Below are 12438 nucleotides of genomic sequence, written 5' to 3' on the forward strand. Positions count from 1 at the left end.
AATTACTCAAATTAAACAGAAAAAATGGTCCGTCGCTGAGTGTGGAAAAGAAATGAAATGCACCAGAGTGAAGTGTGTGTTGTTAGATTTCAATCCCTGATTATTGTTCAAATGGATCCAACTGAACAAGTATTCATGTACTGCTTGAATTGATTTCTATTTCAGATTCATTTTCTTTGGAGGCGGAAGAGATGTAGGCTATTATCTGTGAATCGTGAGAGGAGGATATGATTTTCTCCTCAGTATAAAATTGCAAAAGATAAGCCAGCGGTAGCTCACTGCATACGCTCTTTGAATCTCAGGAAAAATGTGATGTTTCAGTCGGTAGAATATGATTAGAGGCTTTGAAAATATGTATTCAGAACTCCGCTTGGGCGGCAGAGGCCGCGTTGTGGCACCCGGCTAATGGACCCTCACAATCCCCCTTCAAATATTCACCATCAATGCAAAACTACCAACCAAAACTGTAATTTAAGATATTTTTGTATTGCACCGTGTCTGCTGAGATGTGGTGACTTTACACTGGGGAGTCAGGTGGCTGAGCGGTTAGAGAATCGGGCTAGTAATCTGAAGGTTGCCAGTTCGATTCCCGGCTGTGCCAAATGACGTTGTGTCCTTGGGCAAACCACTTCACCGTACTTGCCTCAGGGAAATGTCCCTGTACTTACTGTAAGCCGCTCTGGATAAGAGCGTCTGCTAAATGACAAAATGACTAAAATGCCTAATGGGCCTAGCTGTGACGTGGTTACTTTATACTTAATGCTACCTTGTATATCCAGACGTTTCTAAACTCTGACCATTGAAATAGGCTACAATTAGAGCTGTTCATTTCCTATCTTAGATCCTTTGCTGTGCTTCGTACATGGCGATTTTTTTATGTTGGTCTGGATAAATGCACCTGCTTATTGACTCAAATGTAAATTTTGTTTTTGAAAGACATGCTGTAGCGAGCCTTGAACGCACCGCTCAGTTCAGGTCAGCCATCGTCTCCGCTGATGCCATGGGGCACCACAGGATCCACTCCGAGTTTTTTTCGATCGGATATGAAAGAGTAATTACAGTATGAATGTAATCTAATGTCCTGTGATAAAGAGCGGGATTTACAGATGAGGCCTGCGGGTCAGTGTGGTCCCTGACACACTGAGCACATTCGGTTTCATAATCTTTCCTCGGCCGCAAGAAAGCGGTGAGATTATATCGGAGTATAATATTGAATGACCTAAATATGTCTGTTCAAACTGCTCCCTTCGGTTGCCGCTGATCCGATATGAGTCATCACAACGGAGGCCTATCTACTGGGGAATAAAGGAACAAGAATAGGACCTTCTACGACTAGTTACAACTTCCCCCTGATACAGGCTAGGCCTATCTGGTCAGAGGATGCATAACAGGGAAAGTCTATGTATGTTAAAATTATTAAACTCATGACTGGCAAGTGATACCTGTGTCATCATGTTAAGTGTGTACATGTCTGTCTTAGACCCAAGACTTGAGTTTATACTTCCGATTAGGGGTAGAGAGTCCCAGGGGTCAGGGTTAAAGAGTCCCTGGTTTTGAAAGGTTGAAATAATATTTTCGAAAAAGGTTTTGGAAAAAACGTTGTCCTCTTTCCTTTTTGAAAGCTGGAGAAAATATATATCCCCAAAAGTTTAGAGAAACAGGTTTCAAAAGATTGAACAAAGGTTTTGAAAGGTTTGAAAAAACATTTTCCTAGAAAAGGTTGGAAAAAGAGTTGAAAAAATAACCTTGTTTATGTATGTGGGTCTAGTCCCGTGCTGTGGGCAGGAATTCTGAATCAGGGAATTTGAATAACGGTATAAATGAAATAATAATAAAAACCATTATCTAAGACATGTGGATGACAGTCTTGAAATCCAGACACACTAACCCTACATGCCTTTATGGTTTAAAGTTACAACAACGATATTATTTTTATGTATTTATTATTATTAAATTGTGAAGTAGCCTCATACAGTAGCCTACGTATTAAACTGTTACTGACTCGTCAACAAGGCGCGGCTTACAATTTTTTGTATGGCATCACACAACGCGCCGGTGCCTATCACATAACGCGCCGTCGCGTTAATTCTACGAGTCCTAGTAGAGCCTCGTGTGTTCCAAGATGTCTGCCTACTGTGTTATTATCGTGTGCTGAACTGTCTTTGTTTATTTTTAAACACCAACTTACTGCCTTTTTCATTCATCCAAAATCAAGTCTAGTGGTAAAATTTCAGGGTGATTTGACACAATGGCCCAAAGAAAGAAGAAATTTACGAAGAAAAAGAGACATGTTGGCCATAAAGATCCCGAAGTGGACTCAGATTTGGAGCTCGCTACTGAAATTAAGGACGATGATACCGTAAGATCATAACTCATTTATTGTGCTTCGTCCTTGTCCAGTTCATGTATCAGTGTACAACATATACTTATTTTTGAATCTAACTTTATTTTCCAGTTGTCTTTGTACTTGCTGCTTACTTACTGCTAACAGTTAGCAATGGGTGTTAGTGATTAGCTAGACGGCTAACTCAACTCAGCTAGCTAAGCAAAGCAGTTCATCGTAATTTCTTGCAAAACTGTTCAAAACGTGTCCTTAAAGTTAATATCAGTCGATTTCGCAAGCTGAAGACCTTGATACCTTAGTAGACGCTCTGGATAAGAGCGTCTACTAAATGACTAAATGTGATACAAAGCTAATAATAGGGAGCACACGAGTTTGTATCTTTATATTGTATATCATAGCCACCTAATTTTTTATATTTGTATTTGATCCTAATTTCTTACAGCCCCCTAGTATTAGTTAGACCTTGTACCGTTAGTATAGTTAGACTTGTACAACACTATTCAATATTTATGATCCCTATATGTTGAATGTATGCACCTTCCTGCAAAAGTAAATTCCTTGTCTGCAAACTGTCTTGGCGATTAAACCCCTTTCTGATTCAGTGCTTCTCATAAGATGTTGTTGTGTGCTGTTTCAGACCGTGAGGAAGTTACCTCGCTTCCCCGCCTCCTCTGAGTGCCTGTCTGATGTGGACCCAGACACTAGGGAGCTAGTCCGAGCCCAGAACAAGAAGAAGAAGAAATCTGGAGGGTTTCAGTCCATGGGTGAGAACAACGTCATGTGATGTATGAGTCAAGATGACTGTTGGTGATAAAGAGTTTGTGAGGAAGGCGGCCTAGCGCCTGTTTACTGCCTCCCATGTTGACTGTGAAAGTCAGAGATTCATAATCACGTGCACAGTATAACTCAACCTCTTTCTGGACAACAAAATATTTGTGTGACGTGGCAAGCTAGGTACAGGCATGAAAAGGAAATGCATGAGAATAGACTGCATTTAGGGTTAGCATTTACATGTGAACACTGGCAGCAGGAATATGGAAAGTCCAGTAATAGGCTGCTGTTCTCCCTGTGTTCAGGTCTCAGTTACCCCGTCTACAAAGGAGTCATGAGGAAGGGCTACAAGGTTCCTACGCCCATCCAGCGCCGGGTAAGGCTCCTCCAACGGATGAACTCTTGGTTCCTTTTATCAACGTCATGTAAAAGAACGTCTGGATGGAACTTTTTTCCAACACAGTTAAAAAATGTTTTTGTAATTAAATGGTAATTCCACTGGTGAGTGAAGTTCTTCTACCAGCCTCTTGCATATTTTACCAGCATTTGGCTGCTGCATGATGCTGCTGCTGCTGTTCCCTGTCTAGGAAGCAGAACTAGTCTATGAACAGAACATTAGTGTAGGAAGCTTTCACCTGCTTTCACGTGAGCTTGTTGCCCTTCCCTTGGCCTGCAGACCATCCCAGTCGTCCTGGATGGCAAGGACATGGTTGCCATGGCTCGGACGGGCAGTGGGAAGACGGCAGCGTTCCTGATCCCCATGTTTGAGAAGCTGAAGGCCCCCAGCGCCCAGACTGGTGCCCGTGCCCTCATCCTGTCCCCCACCAGGGAGCTGGCTCTGCAGACCATGAAGTTCACCAAGGAGGTCAGCCTCGACACACACGCCTGGGAAATCTTATTGTTGTGAATGTTTAAAGATGTTTTAGGTGTTGCGGCTGTTGTAGTAGTAGTGTTGATCTGTGTTTCAGTTAGGGAAGTTCACAGGGCTGAAGACGGCTCTGATCCTGGGAGGAGACCGGATGGACGACCAGTTTGCTGCCCTTCATGAAAACCCAGACATGTAAGATCACCTGCCTCACCTGTCTGAGCAGCGCACGCCTGGGGCTGAACCACGTTAGCTAGGACAAGCAGCACGTCTCGGTGTGATAACTCTCCTCCGCCTCGCTCTGCAGAATCATCGGAACCCCTGGTCGTTTGATGCACGTTGTCGTGGAGATGAACCTGAAGCTCCAGAATGTGGAGTATGTGGTGTTTGATGAGGCAGACAGGTGAGTCACTCACACACAATGATTAGCTCCTCACTCAGTTTTTATTCAAAGATTCATTTAGATTTTCCTGTAGTGTGTGTGTGTGGGTATATTAAAATGAGTTGTATGTGCTAGTAAACTAGCTGTATGCCTGCGCCAATAGTTAGCCTGTGCTATCAAGCTAGCTGCTAGCCTGTGCTAACGGCTAGTGCCTCCTGCAGGCTGTTTGAGATGGGCTTTGCAGAGCAGCTGCAGGAGGTGATCCGCAGGCTCCCAGACACCAGGCAGACGCTGCTGTTCTCCGCCACCCTGCCCAAGATGCTGGTGGAGTTTGCCCGAGCAGGTAGCTGTGACCCCTGACCCCAGCCTGGAGCAGCAGGGGGCACCAGGCCTCTTGGTTGGATCATTAGGAAAGGCTGTCGTGAGTTGATCTCTGAAAGTGTGTGTGTGTGTTTCTGTGTTTGTGTGTAGGGTTGACAGAGCCGGTGTTGATACGTCTGGACGTGGACAGCAAACTGAGTGAGCAGCTGAAGGTGAAACACTCTTTCTGGACTGTGTTAAAGGATAGGTGTTTCTGTTCCCAGACGGGTCAGGCCTAGGGGTGTTTCTGTTGGTCTGAGGTCTGACCTCTGACCTCTCCTCCAGCTGTCCTTCTTCCACCTGCGTCTGGAGGACAAGCCGGCCCTGCTGCTGCACCTGCTCAGGAACGTGGCTCGACCGCAGGAGCAGACTGTCGTGTTCGTGGCCACCAAGCACCACGTCGAGTTCCTGAGAGAGGTACACACACACACACACACACACACACACACACACACACACACACACACCCTTCCTCAGCTGTGGGACGTGCAGAAGGGTTCAGCTTATGTTTCTGTCCTTCTGACAGGTGATGCAATGTGATGGTCTGATAATGTTATCTTCCCTCTCTCCCCCCCTTCCTGTGTCCCCCCACCACTTCCTGTCCCCACCCCACCACTTCCTGTGTCCCCACCACTTCCTGTCCCCACCCCACCACTTCCTGTGTCCCCCCCCACCACTTCCTGTCACCACCCCACCACTTCCCGTGTCCCCCCACCACTTCCTGCCCCCCAGCTGCTGAGTGCGGAGGGGGTGGAGTGTGCGTACATCTACAGTGCTCTGGACCAGACGGCCAGGAAGATCAACATTGGGAAGTTTGTCCACCGTAAAGCCATGGTGCTGCTGGTCACTGACGTGGCTGCTCGCGGCATAGACATCCCCCTTCTGGACAACGTCATCAATTACAACTTCCCCTCCAAGCCCAAGCTGTTCCTGCACAGAGTCGGTTGGTGGACCACAACTTCCTTTGGTCACAGCTCAGGGAGAGAGCGTGGGGATGGCTATATCTAAAAAGCATCTGCTAAATGAACTCATGATCTCCTGGTGTGTGTTCCAGGTCGCGTGGCGCGTGCGGGCCGGGGGGGCGTGGCCTACAGCCTGGTGTGTTCAGACGAGGTTCCCTACGTGTATGACCTCCACCTGTTCCTGGGACGACCTGTGACCCTGGCCTCCGCTGACATGCCTCAAGGTACCAGAGGAGGGAGGAGGAGGGCTTGACAGAGACTTTCTTTCAGCTCTAGAGGCTAACCTCTTTTGGTCACCCCCCCCCCCCCCCCCCCCCCCAGACACTGACGGGGTTTTCGGCCGCGTCCCCCAGAGTATCCTTGACGACGAGGAGTCCCTGCTGACCTCTGCCCTCCAGAGCTCTCTGGATCTCCAGAACCTCCAGCACATCTCGTCCAACGCCTACCAGGGGTACCTGCGCTCGCGGCCGCTGCCCTCGCCCGAGTCCATCAAGAGGGTGAAGAACACGGAGCTCTTCAGCCTGGCGGTGCACCCCCTGCTGGGTCAGTACCCCGCACATGCCTGGGGGGAGGGGGGAAGCGTGTTGGGAGGTGTTATTCATGTGTCATGAGTGTCTGGATGACGTGTGGTTGTTTCAGGTTCCGGACTGGACAGACTGGAGCTGGATCGTCTACAGATGGTCGATTCCATCAAGAGCTACAGATCGAAAGCTGTAAGTCTCAATACTGCCCTAACTAACCCTAACTAGCCCTACACTCAATACTACAAGGGCTGCAACAAAGAATCGATTAAAATCAATTTATTAAAAGCTTTGGCAACGAATTTCATTATCCGCGCGATTATTACGCCACTCACGTGGAGATGTTTGAGCATAAAAAAAAAAAAATCTTCACATTCTGAAGATGTTTTGCACTGTGAATTTGCACTGTCAGTTCTGTTTTTGAATAAAGGGTTGGAATTTTTTTTTATCCAATTATCGAAAAATGAATCGACAGATTAATCGATTACTAAAATAATGGTTAGTTGCAGCCCTAAATACTACCATACTGTAGAGTTGCCTTTAACCCCAACACCTCTCTCTCTCCCTTTCTCTCTCCCCCTCCTCAGACGATCTTTGAGATCAACTGTAGCAGCCGTTGCCAGGGCAGCGAGGTGATGCGGGCCAAGCGCAGCAGAGACGCTGTCCTGGTGGACAAGTTCTCCAGGAAGAGACAGGAGCAGGCGGCTGAGAGTGAGCTGCACCCCTCCGCCCCGCCTGCCCCCCGCCTGCACCAGGACGACACCCAGGGAGAAGACGACCAGGAACTACAGGTCCCAGCATGTGCTCTGACAGGCTTTTGCAAATACATGTTTACCATAGTTTGTTTACAGTGAAAAATATGTTCACCGATAGTAAGTAGTGATTAGTTAATACAGATATGTACTGTGTCTGTGAAAAACCAATATCGATGTATAATAATATTACATTTTGGGGATAGGTATAGCTCAGTGGTAGAGCATAATCTTGCAAGTTAGAATTCTGCCATGTACATTTTAGAATTTTTGCTGTCTAAATGGGTAAATATGCCGTGTATTGAATAGAGTGTGAGGTAGTGAAGGTGTGCCTGCGCTGTGTGTCCACCAGGGGGTGTTCTCCCAGGTGCTGGGGGGGAAGAGGAGGAAGCAGGAAGACGGAGACCCAGAGAGGCCAAAAAGCAAAAAGAGCAAACAGGCTGTGAGAGACGAGGAGCACTACGTCCCCTACAGAGCCCAGGACCTGCACACGGAGCGAGGGTAAGCCTGAGCGCGGAGCGAGTGTAGGCCTGAGCACGGAGCGAGGGTAGGCCTGAGCACGGAGCGAGTGTAGGCCTGAGCACGGAGCGAGTGTAGGCCTGAGCACGGAGCGAGTGTAGGCCTGAGCACGGAGCGAGGGTAGGCCTGAGCACGGAGCGAGTGTAGGCCTGAGCACGGAGCGAGGGTAGGCCTGAGCACGGAGCGAGTGTAGGCCTGAGCACGGAGCGAGGGTAGGCCTGAGCACGGAGCGAGTGTAGGCCTGAGCACGGAGCGAGTGTAGGCCTGGGCACGGAGCGAGGGTAGGCCTGAGCACGGAGCGAGGGTAGGCCTGAGCACGGAGCGAGGGTAGGCCCGGGAACGGAGCGAGGGTAGGCCTGGGCACGGAGCGAGGGTAGGCCTGGGCATGCTAGCAGCTAGCAATGGCTATACCACGCCATCACTTATCAATGGATACATCATGTTAAATGTTGTCAATGAATGCAACATAACTATGCTGTGAGGGTGTAGTTGGAGTATATAGTAGTTATTGTGTGTGTGTGTGTGTGTGTGCAGGCTCAGCATGACAGGAGAAGGCACCACGTTTGAGCAGCAGGCCTCCACAGCTGTGCTGGACCTGATGGGAGATGAGGAGGGACGCCTAAACCAACACAAACACATGATGAAGTGGTAAAGACACACACACACACACCTACATTTAGTCATTTAGCAGACGCTCTTATCCAGAGCAACTTACAGTAAGTACAGGGCCATTCCCCCGAGGCAAGTAGGGTGAAGGGCCTTGCCCAAGGACACAATGTCAATTTTCACAGCCTGGAATCGAACTGGCAACCTTCTGATTACTAACCCGATTCCCTAACTGCTCAGCCACCTGAATCCCCCTGACACTTACACTTACACACACACACTTACACACACCCACTTACACACACACACTTACAGCACATCAAGGTTCACCGTGTGCAACATCACAATCTCCTCTCTCTCTTCTCCTCTCTCTCTTCTCCTCTCTCCTCATCTCTCTCTTCTCCTTTCTCTCCTCCTCTCTCTCCTCCTCTCTCTCCTCCCTCCTCTCTCTCCTCTTCCTCCTCCCTGCGTAGGGACCGTAAGAGGAAGCGCTTCGTCAGGGAAACGGGGAAGGAGGACTCCAAGAAGAGGGTCAAGCTGGAGACGGGACAGATGGTCAGCAAGATCCACAAGAAGAACTTGTATCCTCTTACTGTCTGTCTCTGTCTGTCTCTGTCTGTCTCTGTCTGTCTCTGTCCTGTCTCTGTCCTGTCTCTGTCTGTCAAAGCAGAAGCTTGTGTGTGTGTGTGGTGTTTCCTTGACGATGTGTCTCAGCTATGAGGACTGGAAGAAGAAATACAAGGTGGATGATGAGGATGCTGACTCAGGAGGAGAGACTGGAGGAAGAGGGAGGAGAGGAGGAGGGGGCAGAGGACGAGGGAGAGGGAGAGGAGGAGGCAGAGGAGGAGGAGGAGGGAGAGGAGGAGGAGGAGGAGGATGGGGCGGAGGACGAGAAGAGCGGAGTGGAGGAGGAAGAGGAAGAGGTGGATGGGGTGGAGGACGAGAAGAGTGGAGTGGAGGAGGAGGAAGAGGAGGAAGAGGAGGAGGTAGGAATTCACTTCATCTTGTGCCTCATGAAAATAAGTGATTCTTGTCTTGTAACCAGAGTGAAATTCAGAGGTGTTTATTATTCCTGTAGCTCCTCTAACCAATCAAAAGTGTTTGGTATGATGGTATTATTGAGAGATCCTTAGAGCGATGACCCCTTCACCTCTCCTTCTACTATTGTTTCTTCCACCTCTCGCCCTCCAGGTCGAGGCAGGCGCGGGGCTGATTCCTCCGGGCCCCCCCAGCGAGCACGCTCTGAGCTGCGGAGCCGGGACCAGATCCTGAAGGAGAGGAAGAGGAAGGAGAAGCAGAACTTCCTGCAGAGCGGTGGGATGAAGAAAATCAAGGGGCGGGGCCAGCAGAGGCTCAACGACGTCAAGTCATCAGGCTTCGGACGAGGAGTTCACAAGAAGGGCAAGATGAGGAAGAAGATGTGAGGAGGAAGGAGAGGGGAGGGAGAGGGGGTTAAACACAGGAGGAGAGGAGAAAGGGGAGAGGGGGTTAAACACAGGAGGAGAGGGTGAGGAGAAGAGGAGGATGAAGGGGAAGTCATCGTGGATGACGTGAGCAGCATTGAAGCTGAAACCTACAGACTCCTTCAAACAAACCGTGTTAGTATATTCTAAAGTCATGGCTAATACACATGTTATTGTGCTACCACCTGTGTCCTGGTCAGTGTTTATGCAACATGAAAACATGAACATGCTTGAAGCTTGAACATGCGTGTAGCTTGAACATGCTTGTAGCTTGAACATGCGTGCAGCTTGGGGGTATAGCCGTGGTCTGGTGGAGGTCAAGCGATCTCAGGTTGGAACCTCCTCAGTCACTTTAGAAAAGGCTTCTTCGTAATAATAATTTGGAAGCATGTGGAGTTATTAGGGGTGGAACCATATATCGCAATACAACATTTATACAATATGTATTGTAGAGTTATGGCAATATTGTACGCGACCTTCTGTGCACCTGCGTCATGTGTGCATTCACAGAAATCACTTTGTATGTACAAGCAAGAAAATTATTGAAAATGTTTTGGAAATAAATCTGTTAAGTGAATTTCAGTTTAATTCAAAATGTTGTTCAAAATATCGTGATACATATCGTGATATACCCAGTATCGTGAGCTGAGGGTGTCGTTAAACCCCTAAGAGTTATCTTCTACAGTTTTTCACTCCTTTTGAAATATAACTGATCAGTTGACATCAATGAATTCAGAAGTTGACCAGAGGATGGCGCTATCACCTCGAGTGTTCAGCCAGACCGCCTCTGTTCTCTACAGCTCCTCTGGTGGGTTTTAAAGAGGAAATATTTGTACCAGTGTGCTGTGCGATGCAACAATTCATTAGAGGGTGTTAAAAGATTCAATCAGGACCAACATTGTTATGGGAGTTGGTTGGTGTTTTCACTGAACATTTTTATGTCAACAAAGACTCCACAAAGTCACAATGACTCTCCTCTTGCTCATGTAAATATCCAAGTCATCTTTCTCCTGTGACTGTCTGTGGTTCGTCCCTCAGAAGGAGAAGAGGGAGTCGTGTCTGTGTTGCTGTGCAGGAAAGTGAGTGGTTCCTAGCCCGAGCAGCAGCCGGTTCAGAAGTGGCTTCAGAGGTCCAGACTGCATCTGGAGCTGGTTACTGCTGGCCGACTGCTTGATGATGTGTGTGTGTGTGTGTGTGTGTGCGCTATCACAGGTTATCATTGAGCAGACTTATCTGGCGGCCCTCTCTGACTCCATGAAGATTTGTGTCTTCCAGTTCTGGTCCCGGGAGCAGGAGGGGGTGGGAGAGTGTCTGGAGGCTACCACCCCCCACCCCCTGGTCTGGGGGGTACCTCTGAAGGGCTGGGGTGGGAGGGGGAGGCTGGGGTGGGAGGGTGAGGCTGGGGTGGGAGGGGGAGGCTGGGGTGGGGGCTGGTAGCAGGCGTAATGTGAGGCTGACTGGACTTGTTTCCAGCTGAAGTGGAGCAGAGCTCTCTGCCCTGGGGCTCGCTCTAGCAGGCTGAAGAGCAGAGCTCTCTGCCCTGGGGCTCGGTCCATGATACCAGATAATCCTACTGAGATACAGGCTAGCTGCCCCCTCTATCTGCCCCCCCTTCCCCCTCTCTGTCTGCTCCTGGGCAGGACACAACATCCACTTCAGACCAGAGACTCCAGACTCTTCTGGGCTGGGGCCTTGTGTGTGTGTTGTCCTGTTCTGACAAAATAAATGGTATTGCTGTGAAGCAAATATAGTAAAAATAAATAAACATTCATTTACTGAATTTATTACTCAAACAAAACATTTGACATTTTATGCAACATTTAAAAAAATTACAGTTACATTCAATGCACAGTTTACTTCACTAGAAAACTTGAAACTTCAATCAAACTAAAATAATGACGAAATTTTCCTTCCTCTCCTCTTCCCTCCTGACTCGTACTGGTGTTTCCTAGACGGAGCGAGCGCTCTGGAAGAGTGCTCCTCTCCCTCCCCCCTCCCCCTCTCCCTCCCCCCTCTCCCTCCCCCTCTCCCTCTCCTCTCTCCCTCCCCCCTCCCCCTTTCACTTCATCTTTCTCCAGCAGGATCCGAGGAGCCTGGACACCAGAACCCCCCTCAGATCAGTCTCCCTCAGATCAGCCCTCCTCCGATCAGCCCCCCTCCGATCAGCCCCCCTCAGATCAGCCCCCTTCTGGAGTCCCAGCCCCCCTCAGACCAGACTGACGACAGCAGGTTCAACCCTGCAGTTCCCCTCGCCTCCACAGGGTGGCACTATAGCCATGCTCTTCTCCTGTCTGGAGAAAGTTGATGACCTGTGGTGGTGACCTTTCTCTCATGTCATTGTGTTCATTTCCGTATGTTAGAGAGTGGAGGTCCCGTGATGTCAAGGTTTTAGAGACACGCTGTTCAGCTTCGGCTGGTCAACATCAACTCCCCTGCTCTGCGTGGACAAGTACTTTACGTGTGTGTGTGTGTGTGTGTGTGTGCGTGTGCATGTTTATTACAGTCTAGGATGTATTTAAAGGTTGGAGTCTAGGATGAATGCACAATGTATTTAGTATTTAGTATTTAACTTCTCCTCTGCTCAGATGGCTCTCAGCTCCCTGACCACCAGCCCAGCATGGTACTGAGGGGCTGGGGGTGTGTGTGTGTGTGTGTGTGTGTGTGTGTGTGTGTGTGGGGTGGAGGCCAGTGACCCAGACGTGGTGTAGAAGTGTGTAGTGGACGAGGGGCCAGACAGGATATGACCCGTAGGAGGAAGTGCAGCCGCCCTATAGGAGGAGGAGCCATCAATCAACACCCCTGGACACGCCCACCAGCCACCACCTCAAAGAGCCTGATTAGAGCTGGGGGCGTGGCCTTGTTATGAGGAAATATGAGTTGTCACATGACTCAG

At 49.1% G+C, this 12438-nt stretch overlaps 1 protein-coding gene across 1 annotated transcript; it reads left to right on the forward strand.

The window, feature by feature from the left end:
* The first annotated feature begins 2082 nt into the window (after nt 1–2082).
* Nucleotides 2083–10140, forward strand: ddx54 (DEAD (Asp-Glu-Ala-Asp) box polypeptide 54). Its single transcript, XM_047051034.1, has 19 exons — nt 2083–2359; nt 2982–3108; nt 3421–3491; nt 3792–3980; nt 4084–4175; nt 4288–4383; nt 4584–4705; nt 4834–4895; nt 5008–5139; nt 5455–5665; nt 5777–5908; nt 6006–6227; nt 6324–6397; nt 6793–6996; nt 7310–7458; nt 8011–8124; nt 8556–8663; nt 8797–9030; nt 9284–10140. The coding sequence occupies exons 1-19, from the start codon at nt 2249–2251 to the stop codon at nt 9504–9506; spliced, it is 2673 nt and encodes an 890-aa protein (XP_046906990.1). The 5' UTR covers nt 2083–2248; the 3' UTR covers nt 9507–10140.
* The last annotated feature ends 2298 nt before the right edge of the window (nt 10141–12438 follow it).

Source organism: Hypomesus transpacificus, unplaced genomic scaffold (assembly GCF_021917145.1).
Source record: "Hypomesus transpacificus isolate Combined female unplaced genomic scaffold, fHypTra1 scaffold_133, whole genome shotgun sequence".
NCBI classification, from domain to species: Eukaryota; Metazoa; Chordata; class Actinopteri; order Osmeriformes; family Osmeridae; genus Hypomesus; species Hypomesus transpacificus.